This window comes from Magnolia sinica, chromosome 1 (assembly GCF_029962835.1).
Source record: "Magnolia sinica isolate HGM2019 chromosome 1, MsV1, whole genome shotgun sequence".
In the NCBI taxonomy this organism is placed as follows: Eukaryota; Viridiplantae; Streptophyta; class Magnoliopsida; order Magnoliales; family Magnoliaceae; genus Magnolia; species Magnolia sinica.
The window spans coordinates 110,599,999-110,613,253 of NC_080573.1; the positions used below are offsets into that span (position 1 = coordinate 110,599,999).

Here is a 13,255-nt window from a genome sequence, read left to right on the forward strand (position 1 = left end):
AATTACTTCTAAAAAGTTGGCTAGTGGTTCAGTAATCAAGATTGCTAGTATTTGGTGTCCCATCGTTGATGGCCATGCATATGCCAAAAAATCTTCTCAATGAAACAAAGTGAATTGTTGTCTCGCTGATGGACAGTTAAGAATAGAAATACAACAGACCATGTTCAAATGAAATAACTCCCCAAATTCCCCCGTGGTACTAATGTATGGTCATCCAAAGATTCCAAACCATCCTGGGACTCATTGTCGATGGAACATATCTCTAAAATCACACAGATCAAGCAATCTAACCATCCGTCTAATCAAGTAAAATAATGAATGATCCAAATTCCGACCTATCCAAGCTTTCCAAACCCTGTACAATACTGGAACAATTTCACACTCTTTAAAAATGCTGTGAACAGAGAAGGAAAAAGAAAAAGAAAGATAGGATTCACTTGGACTTCCATCCATTTCATGAAACAACAATCTCTGACTAGGTCACCACATCAGCAGCCCAAAACCAGGCAGCCATAGAATTCAATGAAAATTTGCAGAGTTCTGGAGCATTTTCACGGGACAGCCCGAAATCGTCGGTGACGCAGCAGCCTTGCCATCCAATTTTCCAATTCAACATGGTCTTTGTATTTTCAATTTCAATTCCCTTCTTTTGTCTTTCATTTCAGTTTTAGCTCAAGTTAGCTTTGAAACTTGTCCTAGTAAATTGACTACCAGATAAATCCTCAACATCCACTTTTTAAACCTTCATTCACTACCATAGCTGCATTCTTTTACCTCCAATTGCATGCCACTAATAAGGGTTTGGATCTTCCAATCAGATCTTCACAGCATATCCCCCTTGTACAGTTGGGTACATCACATCAACAGCATGTGCTTGATCAAATCAGGACACCATACATGACCCAATGCATCAGGAGACTTGAGGGCAACATCATTCTTCAGATGAGAAAGACGAGATTTGGGAGTTTCACAGGACATGAATGGATTTCTACTTTATATAGAATGTGAAATCTGTAGTGCATATATATGGACACCAGATGTGTAACATACAGATAATCTGATGCACAAGATGAGGTTGATATGATACATAATTAGATGTCCTCAACTCTAATGGGTGTTCAAACATCTGCAACTGGCTCTTGATTCTCAGAAAGCAACCAACTCAGGTATTTTGATGCATCATCCAATACGGAATCCTGACCTGGAGGAACAACCCTCTTTCGCAGCAGAGTCTCCACTGTCACAGACTTTCTTTCACGCCCACCCCTAGGTCTTGAGCAAAATTGCTCATCAGATTCTTCAAAGTCCCCCTGCAATCAAAACATGCAACCATCAATCACACTGCAATGAAAAATGCCTAAAATGGAAAAGATAACCATAAATTAAGAGCTTGAACTCCATTCCAAGTAGCACATAGACAAATCACCTCAATATAAACATGGGCACCAGATTTCTCATGATTATCTCTTACACGCCGGTAGGAGAAATACTCCCCACATCCTGAGACACGACACTTAAATGGTCTGAGCTCAAGGTGGACAGCTTTTACATGCTGCTTGAGATTTGATCTCTGCAAAATAAATTTAAAAAGGAAAAAGAAAAAAAGAAAAGCGATAGTGGACGGCCAGTTAGGAAACAAGAACTGCATAAATGATAATATGCTATTACATCACTAGTGGAATTGTCATTATATATATATAGTATGAAATTCTAATATTGGGGTTATATGCAGCTCTCTGGAAACTGTACCCATGGGGTTTCCAGCTTGCACTGTGAATAAAATTTACTCCACTGTCAGTTTTTTGAAGAAAGAAGGACATTGATCAGCCTCTAATGGGTTTGTCAGAGGATATAAAGGGCAGTGTTGGATGAGCAAGTGGTAACAGAACTATGGTGTAGTTGTCCACAACAATATGGGTTAAGAGCCATGACCTTGCTTCAGAGAATTATAGCCCAACCACCAAATAAACCTCTTTTTTTCTTTCATCATCATCATATCCTTGACCCATGAGAATAATATTCATTTTTTCATCAAGCCAGAAATATTTCTACAAGGATGTTAGCAGATTCATACAGTTGAAAATGTGTGGAGGCAGCCTTCATAACTGCACTTGATCCTTTCAGCAACTCCTTGATTATCGTGGATGCATAGATGCCGCTTGATGTTTTTCTTCAGTTGTTGGGTCCCGCAGACTTCACAAGGAATATAACGGTGGCAGGACAGGAGGTGAGCCTTGAGACATTTGGCATTTGAGAAGGTTTTCATGCAGCCTGGCTCAAGGCAGACAGCTTCAACAGAATCCAGTTTAACTGTGATAGGGGAAAATTAGCAGAGTTTACACAAAAATTCATTCATATAAAAGATAAAATTGAAGGGGAAGAAAAAGTTAAAGGCATTAAACTAATTAATGAAAATCACTGCCATGGGCACCAAAGGATAGTTAAAAGCAAGGGTGAAGTTGGAAAAAATATGCAGGGACAGAAGGCAGGCAATGTCATGGGCACCAAACGTACAAATGCATCTAAGGATGAGAAGTTCAACAAATGGACTGCCATAAATACTTACCATGAGAATCCTCATGCTTCCTCAGCTGTGATGCATAGTTAAATGCCTTTCCACATCCAAACTCCTGGCAAATGTGCTGCTTTTGGCCTTCACTGGCAGGAGACTCATCATCGTGCAGTTCCTTCACATGCCGTGTCATATTTCCCTGAAAAGCAAACCTATGGTTGCAGTTCTCTACGGGGCATGTGAAGAGTTTCCCTTGGTGCTGGAGCAAGTGCCGAGTCAAATGATCTTTCCGTCTATAGCTAGAATGGCAATCATCCACTGGGCAAGCGAAAGGCCTCTACAACAAGTAGGAAAAGGATGGCCAATTTCAAGATACACAGCTTGTTTAAAATATATCAAGTGACCATGTCTTTAAATGGACAGATACTGAGAAAATGAGAACAGGAAACAGAAGTATGGGCTGTATGGCACAAATAGGCTTCAAATGTTTCTACAAAGCAAGTGGCCATGTCTTTAAATGAACCAATCCTGGTAAAGTAAAACATAGAAATTGAAAAACAGGCTTCCTTGCTCTTCTCTTTTTGGATAAACTACACAACTTCTCTTCATAAGAAGAAGGAAAATGAGCTATTCAAACAGAGAAGGAAACTATCAGCTCAGGCCATCGAAGAGATTGCCAAATGTTTATCATAACCCAACATGATACACCTATTCAAGTATCTAGGTAATAAATAAAACAAGCCCAATCTTGACAAAATCAGCCAGAATAATCTCTTAGGAAATAACTTTGATAGATCTACAAAGGGAAACCTCAGAAACATGTTTTTTCTTGTCGTTGACAGAACTCTAATTTCTAACAGGCTACAGAAAATACAAGTTCCATAGACAAAACAAAACAACATGGTTACAAGGACTAAAACAGGGATGCAACCAATCTACACAACTTATCAGCTTCTGGACAGAAAGAGGACATGCAAACATCCTACCTGATTTGTCAGCTTGGGAACAAAAATAAAGAGGAAGAAAACAACCACATTATGATAGAAAAATAAGTGAATCCAACAACTACAAATCAAGAACGATTAACCAAATTCCAACAAAACTACAGGGAATGGGTTCCCTGAGTTTGTTCTGTTTGGGGCTTTGTTTGGGTAGTTCTTTCCAGAAAGTTGGGTCCCTGAGGAGTGTTTGTTTTTTCTCTCTCTTGTTGTTTGTTGTTGTTATTCTGTTCTTTTTGGCTTTTGGCCCTAATAAATTCAATTAATCTCTCTCTCTCAAAAAAAAAAAAAAGTTCGAAGCTTGCATGCAATGGCCAATATCTCCAGACCAAATTCATGTGTAACGTGACAAGAATAGAAATGCATTTGCGGAATGGTTATAAACAAACCTTACAGAATAACATGGAGCGTGACTGAGGCTAGCTTGAAGGAGCTTCACAGGAGGTCCCCCACCCTGATACTAGTCCATTCAAGACCTTAGCATTTTGGAGTTCTTTAGATGGGATCCAATGCTTCACGCTATACATCCACATTTCTTACATGAATTTCATCACTTAAAAAACCAAAAACCTGCAAGATTATTCGTCTTCAGACCATAGGTACATAAAGGCAGTAGAAATTTAAATTTCAAAAGAACACCTACTCATTAAAAGGGATAACGGAAACCCTAAAAACCTGTTTTCAGAGGTCAAAACTATCAAGAACAAAAAATAAAATAAAATAAAACACAACTACTACAGTACATTTTCATTTTAAAACCCTTCAATCTTATAAAAATGAAACCATAAGCTCATGTCATTACATGGATTCCCACAACAACAAATCTTGGAACATCTGCAAAAAAAAAAAAAAAACAATCCAATATCTCCTTTTGGGAGAACGAAGGCTCCCCCGTAAATAAACTTTTTTAAAAAAACAATTATTGATATTTTTATTAAAATGAGTTCCTGATGCAAAGAGTGAGATTGCCCGCACTCCTTAGCCAACACATCAGCAACAGAAACAGCCTCTCTTCCGACTTGAGTGAACCAAGCCTAGGGGCAAGAAATGTTTAGCCTAGAGGCGAAAGAACTAATTTCGTTGAAAGCAAAGACCAACTCCCTCAGAAATCACCTTTTTCCACCCAATCAATAACATTGGACAATCCCCCCTGTGCTACAACTTCCCCATTGAAACTGCTGAACAAACAAAGTGCTCTGTTGAGTGAGAGTGCCTCCGTCACATGAACCTCATTATTATTTTTTTTTCTTTTATAGGTAATCTGGGCTTGAACCCAAGACCTCAACATTGAAACACAGTCTACCATTCAGCTACAGGCTTGAACCCCACATGAACCTCATTAATAGACGAGGATATTCAATAGTCTGTACATGCACAGCCATGCATTCACACAAGCTTATCCACATCCCCTCCCATCATCTAATGTGAATCTTGATCGTCATTAAATAGTGCATTCCCTTCTCGTCCTCGGCAAATCTTGATTGGCCATGCATACTAGATAGTGATAGGTTACTGAAAATCTTTTCAAATGAAAACCCGACCAACTATTTAAAAAAAAAAATACAACTGCAAGGACTCCAACATTTAGCAAAAAGAGCTCAGTAACGCAGGACAACTAACCACTTACTCTAAAAGCTCGAACTAATAGAGAGGGCTGAAAGTCGGGTGGGTTGGGTCGGGTTGGTGCTCAATCCTAGCCCAACCCAAGGTTTCTATACCTCAACCCAACCCAACCCAACCTTGGGTTGGGAATACTCAGCCCAAGCCTCGGTCGGGTTGGTCAAGTGGATACATGCTAATATTTCCGTTATTACATTAGTCTATTATATTTCAATACACATCTTATTTTTTGTACCTATGATTTTATCAATTATACATGTAGTTATTTATCGTAAAGAACTTCATTTTTTCTAAACAAACAAGCTAAAACATAGGACAACTACTCCTTTAAAAGTCATGTTGTGTAGCATGCGACCTATTTGGGAGAGAGAAATCCGACAAATCTTGTTAGCTTGAGTCATCGGAAATGACGTGGACCAATGAGACCCGATGGTAGTGGAATTTCATGTGCCTTCAACATAGACGATCCGCACTCAATTATAATTTATAAGTAACTTATATATCGATCGGGTTTAGGTTCGGGTTGGGTCGAGCAACCCGAGACCTCAACCCGAGCCCGACCCAAGTTTTATCGGGTTGGTGTTTGTATAGCCCAAGCCCGAGACCGAACTCGATATATCTTGCCCAAGACCGAACTCGATATATCCTGCCCGAGCCCAAACCCAATGTCAGGTCGGTCACGGGTCGGTTGGGTTGAACCCGCCTGACTTTCAACCCTACTAATAGCGTGGCAAGCCCATATCACATGGGTCTCCCCTCATACAAAATGCCCATATATTAATCACCTCCGGTGAGGAGTCTCAAACACAAGATCTCCCACTCTTATACCACTTGATGCGGGACAACTAACCACTAGCTCTAAAAGCTTGAACTGATAGAGCATGGTGAATCAAACCCTTTATCTCATAGAGTAGGCCTCACTTCCCATGTGTTAGGTCCTCGGCCGAACCACCTCGTGGGCCTCACATCACATGGGTCTCGCCTCACACGAGTCACGCATCTCACACAGGCTGCCCACCCCGAGTGTGCCCCATATTCCACAGGCCACCCCACTCGAGCCCGGTGTGAAAATGCTCCTGCATTACTTAGCCTAAGAGAGAAAACTAAATCATCCTCATATTTTCTTCGTTGCTTTTTTTTTTTCTTCATCAATCTTTTGTTCTCATAAAACCCATGTATTAGTTTTGAATTTATCTCTCTACACATAGCTTTTTCCTTCTTCTTCTTCTTCTTCTTCTCCTTCTAGTGAAGATTAGTGCAAATTCATCTCCTTAATTACTCGGTCATCCAATCTTGATGATTCAATTCCAGAAGGTGAGTCGTCATCCACAACATTCATCTTCAACGTGTCCTGCCTGATACGCAGCTCAGATGTCTTGCATGAGTTCATGTAACAAATTCTAGTGATTTTAGCCATGCCACTTGACAATCCAAACCATCCATCAATCTATTTCATTGCTTGCAACGGCAGGGAACCCAATCTCCATAAAGTTGGAAAAAAAAAAGCCTCATACAATCGATAACCTCGACCGACTCAACAGCACAAATGGTAATTCCAGCCTACCATCATCATAGCCCAAATATAACCAGCTGATTTCAACGAATCACCCATTCCAACTGGGTAAGTCAGCTCCATTCCAAACCACAAATATAGGTTATATCCCACATCTCAGAAACTAACAGATGCTTTACTAAATCCATTTTCACACACACACACACACACACACACACACACACACACACACACACACACAAAATAAAAATTCTTCCTAAGCACAAACTATTCAATAAATTGAAAAAAGAAATTATAAAACATCTCAGAATTCTAATAAAAAACTGTAGAGAAGACATAGAAAAAACACCTCAAGAGAATGGCTTTGCATATGTTGCTTCAGATAGGCCGGTTTCCGAAAACTCGCACCACACTCATCACATGTATGCGACGAGGTCTGCTCATCACCGTCGCTGATTTCTTTATCTTCTATCTGAACCTGCAGCATAGGAGATGGAGAAGCACTAAAATTCAAAACCGAATGAAATCTTTGTTTACGAAATCTTTCACCGGCAAAAAATTAAAAATAATAATAATGATAATAATAGTAAGTTACGTGCCAGATATGACTCAGTCAAATCAGTACGTTGGGTTGTTTGGGTTGTTTCAGTCAATAACCATTTGCTAGTTTTAAGGGCTTACTAGAATCAGGGCGGCCCAAACGGCGCCTCGTAGCCACCTTTTCTTCCTGGAGTCGGGCCAAGGCTATGGCTTGTGTCAAGGTAACTGGTCGAAACATTTGGACATCCAAGCGGATGTCATCTCGTAGGCCGCATACAAAACAACTTATGAGAAATGATTCGGTCAGCCCATCGGTCCGATTAGCCAACTTTTCGAATTCTTTTTGGTATTCACGCAATGAAGAAGTTTGGCGAAGCTTGGCAAGAGCTCCAGTATGATCTTCATACCTGGTTAGTCCGAAACGCTCGTTCAAAGCTAACAAGAACTCCCGCCATGACATGTAGACTTGCGATTTTTCATACCATTGGTACCATTGCAAGGCATCCCCCTGCAAATGGAATGAGGCAATGGTTAATTGCTCGTCCGCCGGTGTGTGGTGATAGGCGAAGAACTGTTCTGCTCTGTAAATCCATCCGGATGGGTCACCTCCGTCGAAGGTAGGAAAATTAAACTTCACGGTTCTGGATTGAATGGAACCTGTGGGTCCTGAGAGCGAGGATCCACTGGTGTCACCAGGTCCGCTAGTTGCCGGATCTTTCCCTTTCTTTAGAGTATTGGAAATCTCTTCGTAACGGCTGTCGAGAATAAATAGTCGTTGCATGATCTCAGAGAGTGTTTGTTGTAAGTTAGCACTGTCAGCCGGGGAATTTCTTGAATCAGCCATGGAACTTGGCTCTGATACCAAATTGATGGGAATCCGCCTCCTCAGATGCCCTATGTTTGCAAACGAACAAGAATGAAATGTGGTCCACTTCGAGGGGAACTGGCCCTCCAATCTTCTGAGAATAGAATAGACTGATTGAAAAGTTGTTGTCCTTATTCACATCTAGGCATAGCCTTAAATAAAAAAGAAAATAACAAAATACAAAAGAAAATAACAACCACTTAGAACACGTGGAGTCTACCCTTGGACACGTGGACTCTAGCCCAAAGCAAAGCCCTTAAAACTAGCAAATGGTTATTGACTGAAACAACCCAACGTACTGATTTGACTGAGTCATATCTGATACCAAATAGATAGGAATCCGCCTCCTCAGACGCCCTATGTTTGCAAACGAACAGCGAACAAGAATGAAATGTGGTCCACTTCGAGGGGAACCAGCCCTCCAATCTTCTGAGAATAGAAGAGACTGATTGAAAAGTTGTTGTCCTTATTCACATCTAGGCATAGCCTTAAATAAAAAAGAAAATAACAAAATACAAAAGAAAATAACAACCACTTAGAACACGTGGAGTCTACCCTTGGACACGTGGACTCTAGCCCAAAGCAAAGCCCTTAAAACTAGCAAATGGTTATTGACTGAAACAACCCAACGTATTGATTTGACTGAGTCATATCTGATACCAAATAGATAGGAATCCGCCTCCTCAGACACCCTATGTTTGCAAACGAACAACGAACAAGAATGAAATGTGGTCCACTTCGAGGGGAACCAGCCCTCTATTCTTTTGAGAATAGAAGAGACTGATTGAAAAGTTGTTGTCCTTATTCACATCTAGGCATAGCCTTAAATAAAAAAGAAAATAACAAAATACAAAAGAAAATAACAACCACTTAGAACACGTGGACTCTAGCCTAAAGCAAAGCCCTTAAAACTAGCAAATGGTTATTGACTAAAACAACCCAACGTACTGATTTGACTGAGTCATAACTGGCACGCAACAACCCTCCCCCCCTTAAGAACCAACCTTGTCCTCAAGGTTGAAGCTTGGAAACCGTTCTTTGATAAACATGAAGCTTTCCCATGTGGCGTCCTCAGGTGGAGAGTCATGCCACTGGATCAACAGCTCAGTCACCGCCTTGTTGTTTTTCTTTACCATTCGTCGATCTAGGATCCATTCTGGCACTTTAGGGAAGGAGTCCTCTAGCAACAAAATAAGCGGGGCTGTTTGTAACTGGACAGCTGGCCCTACCCTTTTCTTGAGTTGAGAAACATGGAAAATGGGATGAATCTTTGCACCTTGAGGTAGATCGAGCTTGTAAGCAACTGGACCGATGCGCTGTAGAATTTTATAAGGACCATAATATCGTGATGACAGCTTCATAGAACGACGTTGAGCTACAGAACTTTGACGATAGGGCTGTAACTTCAGATACACCCAATCCCCTTCATTAAACTCACGATTTGTTCGATGAGTATCGGCATATTTCTTCATATGATCTTGTGCCCTGATGAGATTGTCTTTAAGAATTCGTAGAACAACATCTCTTTGTTGCAATTCAACTTCTACAGCTTATACCTTGGTTGTCCCTGGAATGTAGCTTAAGAGAGTTGGAGGAGATACTCCATAGATGACCTCAAATGGGGTCATCCGAGTGGCTGAATGGATGAATGTGTTATAAGACCATTCAGCCCATGGAAGCCAACGAGTCCACTCCTTAGGCTTATGACTGCAGAAACAACACAAATACCCTTCAAGGCATCTGTTTAGCACTTCTGATTGGCCATCAGTTTGAGGGTGATACGCTGAACTCATTCGCAGTCGGCTTCCTTGCAAACGGAATAACTCTTGCCAAAAGGCACTAGTAAAGATTGGGGTCACGATCACTGACTATTGACTGTGGCATTCTATGAAGTTTGAATATGTGGTTCACAAAGGCCTGCGCGACTGATTTAGCTTAGTAGGGGTGGCCAAGTGCTATAAAGTGAGCATATTTGGACAATCGATCAACAATCACAAGAATCACAGATTGGCCTTGTGAAAGAGGAAGGCCTTCAATAAAGTCCATGGCAATGTCGGTCCAAATCTGCTTGGGTATCAGCAAGGGCTGCATGAGACCCGCCGGAGATTCATGAAGTTCATCAATTAGCTCGTCCACAACTGGGATGGGGTATTTGTCTTTGACGGTCACCTGATTAAGGGCACGATAATCGACGCATAACCGCCAACTACAATCCGCCTTACGTACCAAGAGGACCGGCGAAGAGTATGGGCTTGTACTGGGTCGGATTAAACCAGTTACTAGCATTTCACGTATCATCCGCTCAATTTCATCTTTTTGATAATGTGGGTAGCGGTAAGGTCTGACACTTATCGGTCGAGCCCCATCAACCAACAAAATTTGATGGTCATGGGACCTAGGAGGTGGCAACCCCTGTGGTTCTTTAAAGACATTTTGATAAGTGTCAAGTAGAAAATACATATATGAAAATACATCACCGGCGGGTCTCATGCAGCCCTTGCCGATACCCAAGCAGATTTGGACCGACATTGCCATGGACTTCATTGAAGGCCTTCCTCTTTCACAAGACCAATCTGTGATTTTTGTGATTGTTGATCGATTGTCGAAATATGCTCACTTTATAGCACTTGGCCACCCCTACTCAGCTAAATCAGTCGCGCAGGCCTTTGTGAACCACATATTCCAACTTCATGGAATGCCACAGTCAATAGTCAGTGATCGTGACCCAATCTTTACTAGTGTCTTTTGGCAAGAGTTATTCCGTTTGCAAGGAAGCCGACTACGAATGAGTTCAGCGTATCACCCTCAAACTGATGGCCAATCAGAAGTGCTAAACAGATGCCTTGAAGGGTATTTGTGTTGTTTCTGCAGTCATAAGCTTAAGGAGTGGACTCGTTGGCTTCCATGGGCTGAATGGTCTTATAACACATCCATCCATTCAGCCACTCGGATGACCCCATTTGAGGTTGTCTATGGAGTATCTCCTCCCACTCTCTTAAGCTACATTCCAGGGACGACCAAGGTACAAGCTGTAGAAGTTGAATTGCAACAAAGAGATGTTGTTCTACGAATTCTTAAAGACAATCTCATCAGGGCACAAGATCATATAAAGAAATATGCTGATACTTATCGAACAAATCGTGAGTTTAATGAAGGGGATTGGGTGTATCTGAAGTTACAGCCCTATCGTCAAAGTTCTGTAGCTCAACGTCGTTCTATGAAGCTGTCATCACGATATTATGGTCCTTATAAAATTTTACAGCGCATCGGTCCAGTTGCTTACAAGCTCGATCTACCTCAAGGTGCAAAGATTCATCCCATTTTCCATGTTTCTCAACTCAAGAAAAGGGTAGGGCCAGCTATCCAGTTACAAACGACCCCGCCTATTTTTTTGTTGGAGGACTCCTTCCCTAAAGTGCCAGAATGGATCCTAGATCGACGAATGGTAAAGAAAAACAACAAGGCAGTGACTGAGCTGTTGATCCAGTGGCATGACTCTCCACCTGAGGACGCCACATGGGAAAGCATCTTGTCTATCAAAGAACGGTTTCCAAGCTTCAACCTTGAGGACAAGGTTGGTTCTTAAGGGGGGGAGGGTTGTTACGTGCCAGATATGACTCAGTCAAATCAGTACGTTGGGTTGTTTGGGTTGTTTGAGTCAATAACCATTTGTTAGTTTTAAGGGCTTTGCTTTGGGCTAGAGTCCACGTGTTCTAAGTGGTTGTTATTTTCTTTTGTATTTTGTTATTTTCTTTTTTATTTAACGCTATGCCTAGATGTGAATAAGGACAACAACTTTTCAATTAGTCTCTTCTATTCTCAGAAGATTAGAGGGCTGGTTCCCCTCGAAGTGGACCACATTTCATTCTTGTTCGCTGTTCGTTTGCAAACATAGGGCGTCTGAGGAGGCGGATTCTTATAAATTTGGTATCAGATATGACTCAGTCAAATCAGTACGTTGGGTTGTTTTGGTTGTTTCAGTCAATAACCATTTGCTAGTTTTAAGGGCTTTGCTTTGGGCTAGAGTCCACGTGTCCAAGGGTAGACTCCACGTGTTCTAAGTGGTTGTTATTTTCTTTTGTATTTTGTTATTTTCTTTTTTATTTAAGGCTATGCCTAGATGTGAATAAGGACAACAACTTTTCAATCAGTCTCTTCTATTCTCAGAAGATTGGAGGGCTGGTTCCTCTCAAAGTGGACCACATTTCATTCTTGTTCGCTGTTCGTTTACAAACATAGGGCGTCTGAGGAGGCGGATTCCTATCATAGTAATTAAAATAAAACCTAGAAATTGAGAAAATACCTTGTGGTGAGAGAGACTGTGGGCCGTGATGAGAGATCTCTTAGACCTGCAAATGCCACAGAAATCGCAGTAATAACGCCTTCTATCTCTGGATTTGCGCTTCGAAGAAGATGCATCTCCTTCTCCTTTCTCCGCTCGTTCTCCCATCGGATCTGATACCATAATCCCTTGGAAAAGGGAAAATCGTCCGTCTAGGGTTTAGGGTTCTTCAGCGAAAGCATTGTAACTTGTAAGGGATTGTTGCTTCCCCTAGGGGTCGTTTGATGCCAGTCCTTATGTAGGAATCTGTTTGCAGGTATTAGGGCCGTTTGGATGGATATCAGCACGTAATAAGACTGCATACACGAGAAAAAGTCACGTTTCATATTAAAGTTGAAGGGATCTCATTCTAAAATTTGAAAATTTTCATTGTAAAAAGTGTGTAGTTCATCTTCCAACAGTCGGAAGGGCTTAAAACAAAAAAATTAAAAATTAAAATTTTTTTTTCTTTAAAAGACAGATCTTTCCTCTCTCTCTCTCTTTTATTATTGTTAGAGTTGAAATTTCTCATACATTATTTTATTTTATTTTATTTTTTATTTTTTACACACGCACGCACACACCACCACACACTCAAGCCGTAGTGGGATTTCAGTACTTGAACCCGCAACCAGGTGTTGAAACTCCTAAGAGTCTACCACCGGAGTAAGAGTAAGGATCCAAAATTTTTCATATATTGAGATGCTGTTAAATCTAATGTTATGTTTGAATTAGTGGGCATATTTCTATGACCTACCAAATGATTTATTTATCATAAAAATCAACAACAGGATTTATTAATTTGGGCTTATCCAAATATTATATCTTACATAAAAACTTTATATAGTATTTAATTATTTTTAAAGAATTTATAACTCTAAGTTGG

General features: G+C 40.8%; 1 protein-coding gene across 1 annotated transcript; it reads right to left on the reverse strand.

Annotated features, from left to right (window-relative positions):
- Positions 1-277: 277 nt before the first annotated feature.
- Positions 278-12,737, reverse strand: LOC131253815 (transcription factor IIIA-like). Its single transcript, XM_058254954.1, has 6 exons — positions 12,352-12,737; positions 6,993-7,121; positions 2,567-2,849; positions 2,075-2,310; positions 1,427-1,570; positions 278-1,310 (listed from the first exon to the last, which is right to left on the reverse strand). The coding sequence occupies exons 1-6, from the start codon at positions 12,511-12,513 to the stop codon at positions 1,119-1,121; spliced, it is 1,146 nt and encodes a 381-aa protein (XP_058110937.1). The 5' UTR covers positions 12,514-12,737; the 3' UTR covers positions 278-1,118.
- Positions 12,738-13,255: the final 518 nt, after the last annotated feature.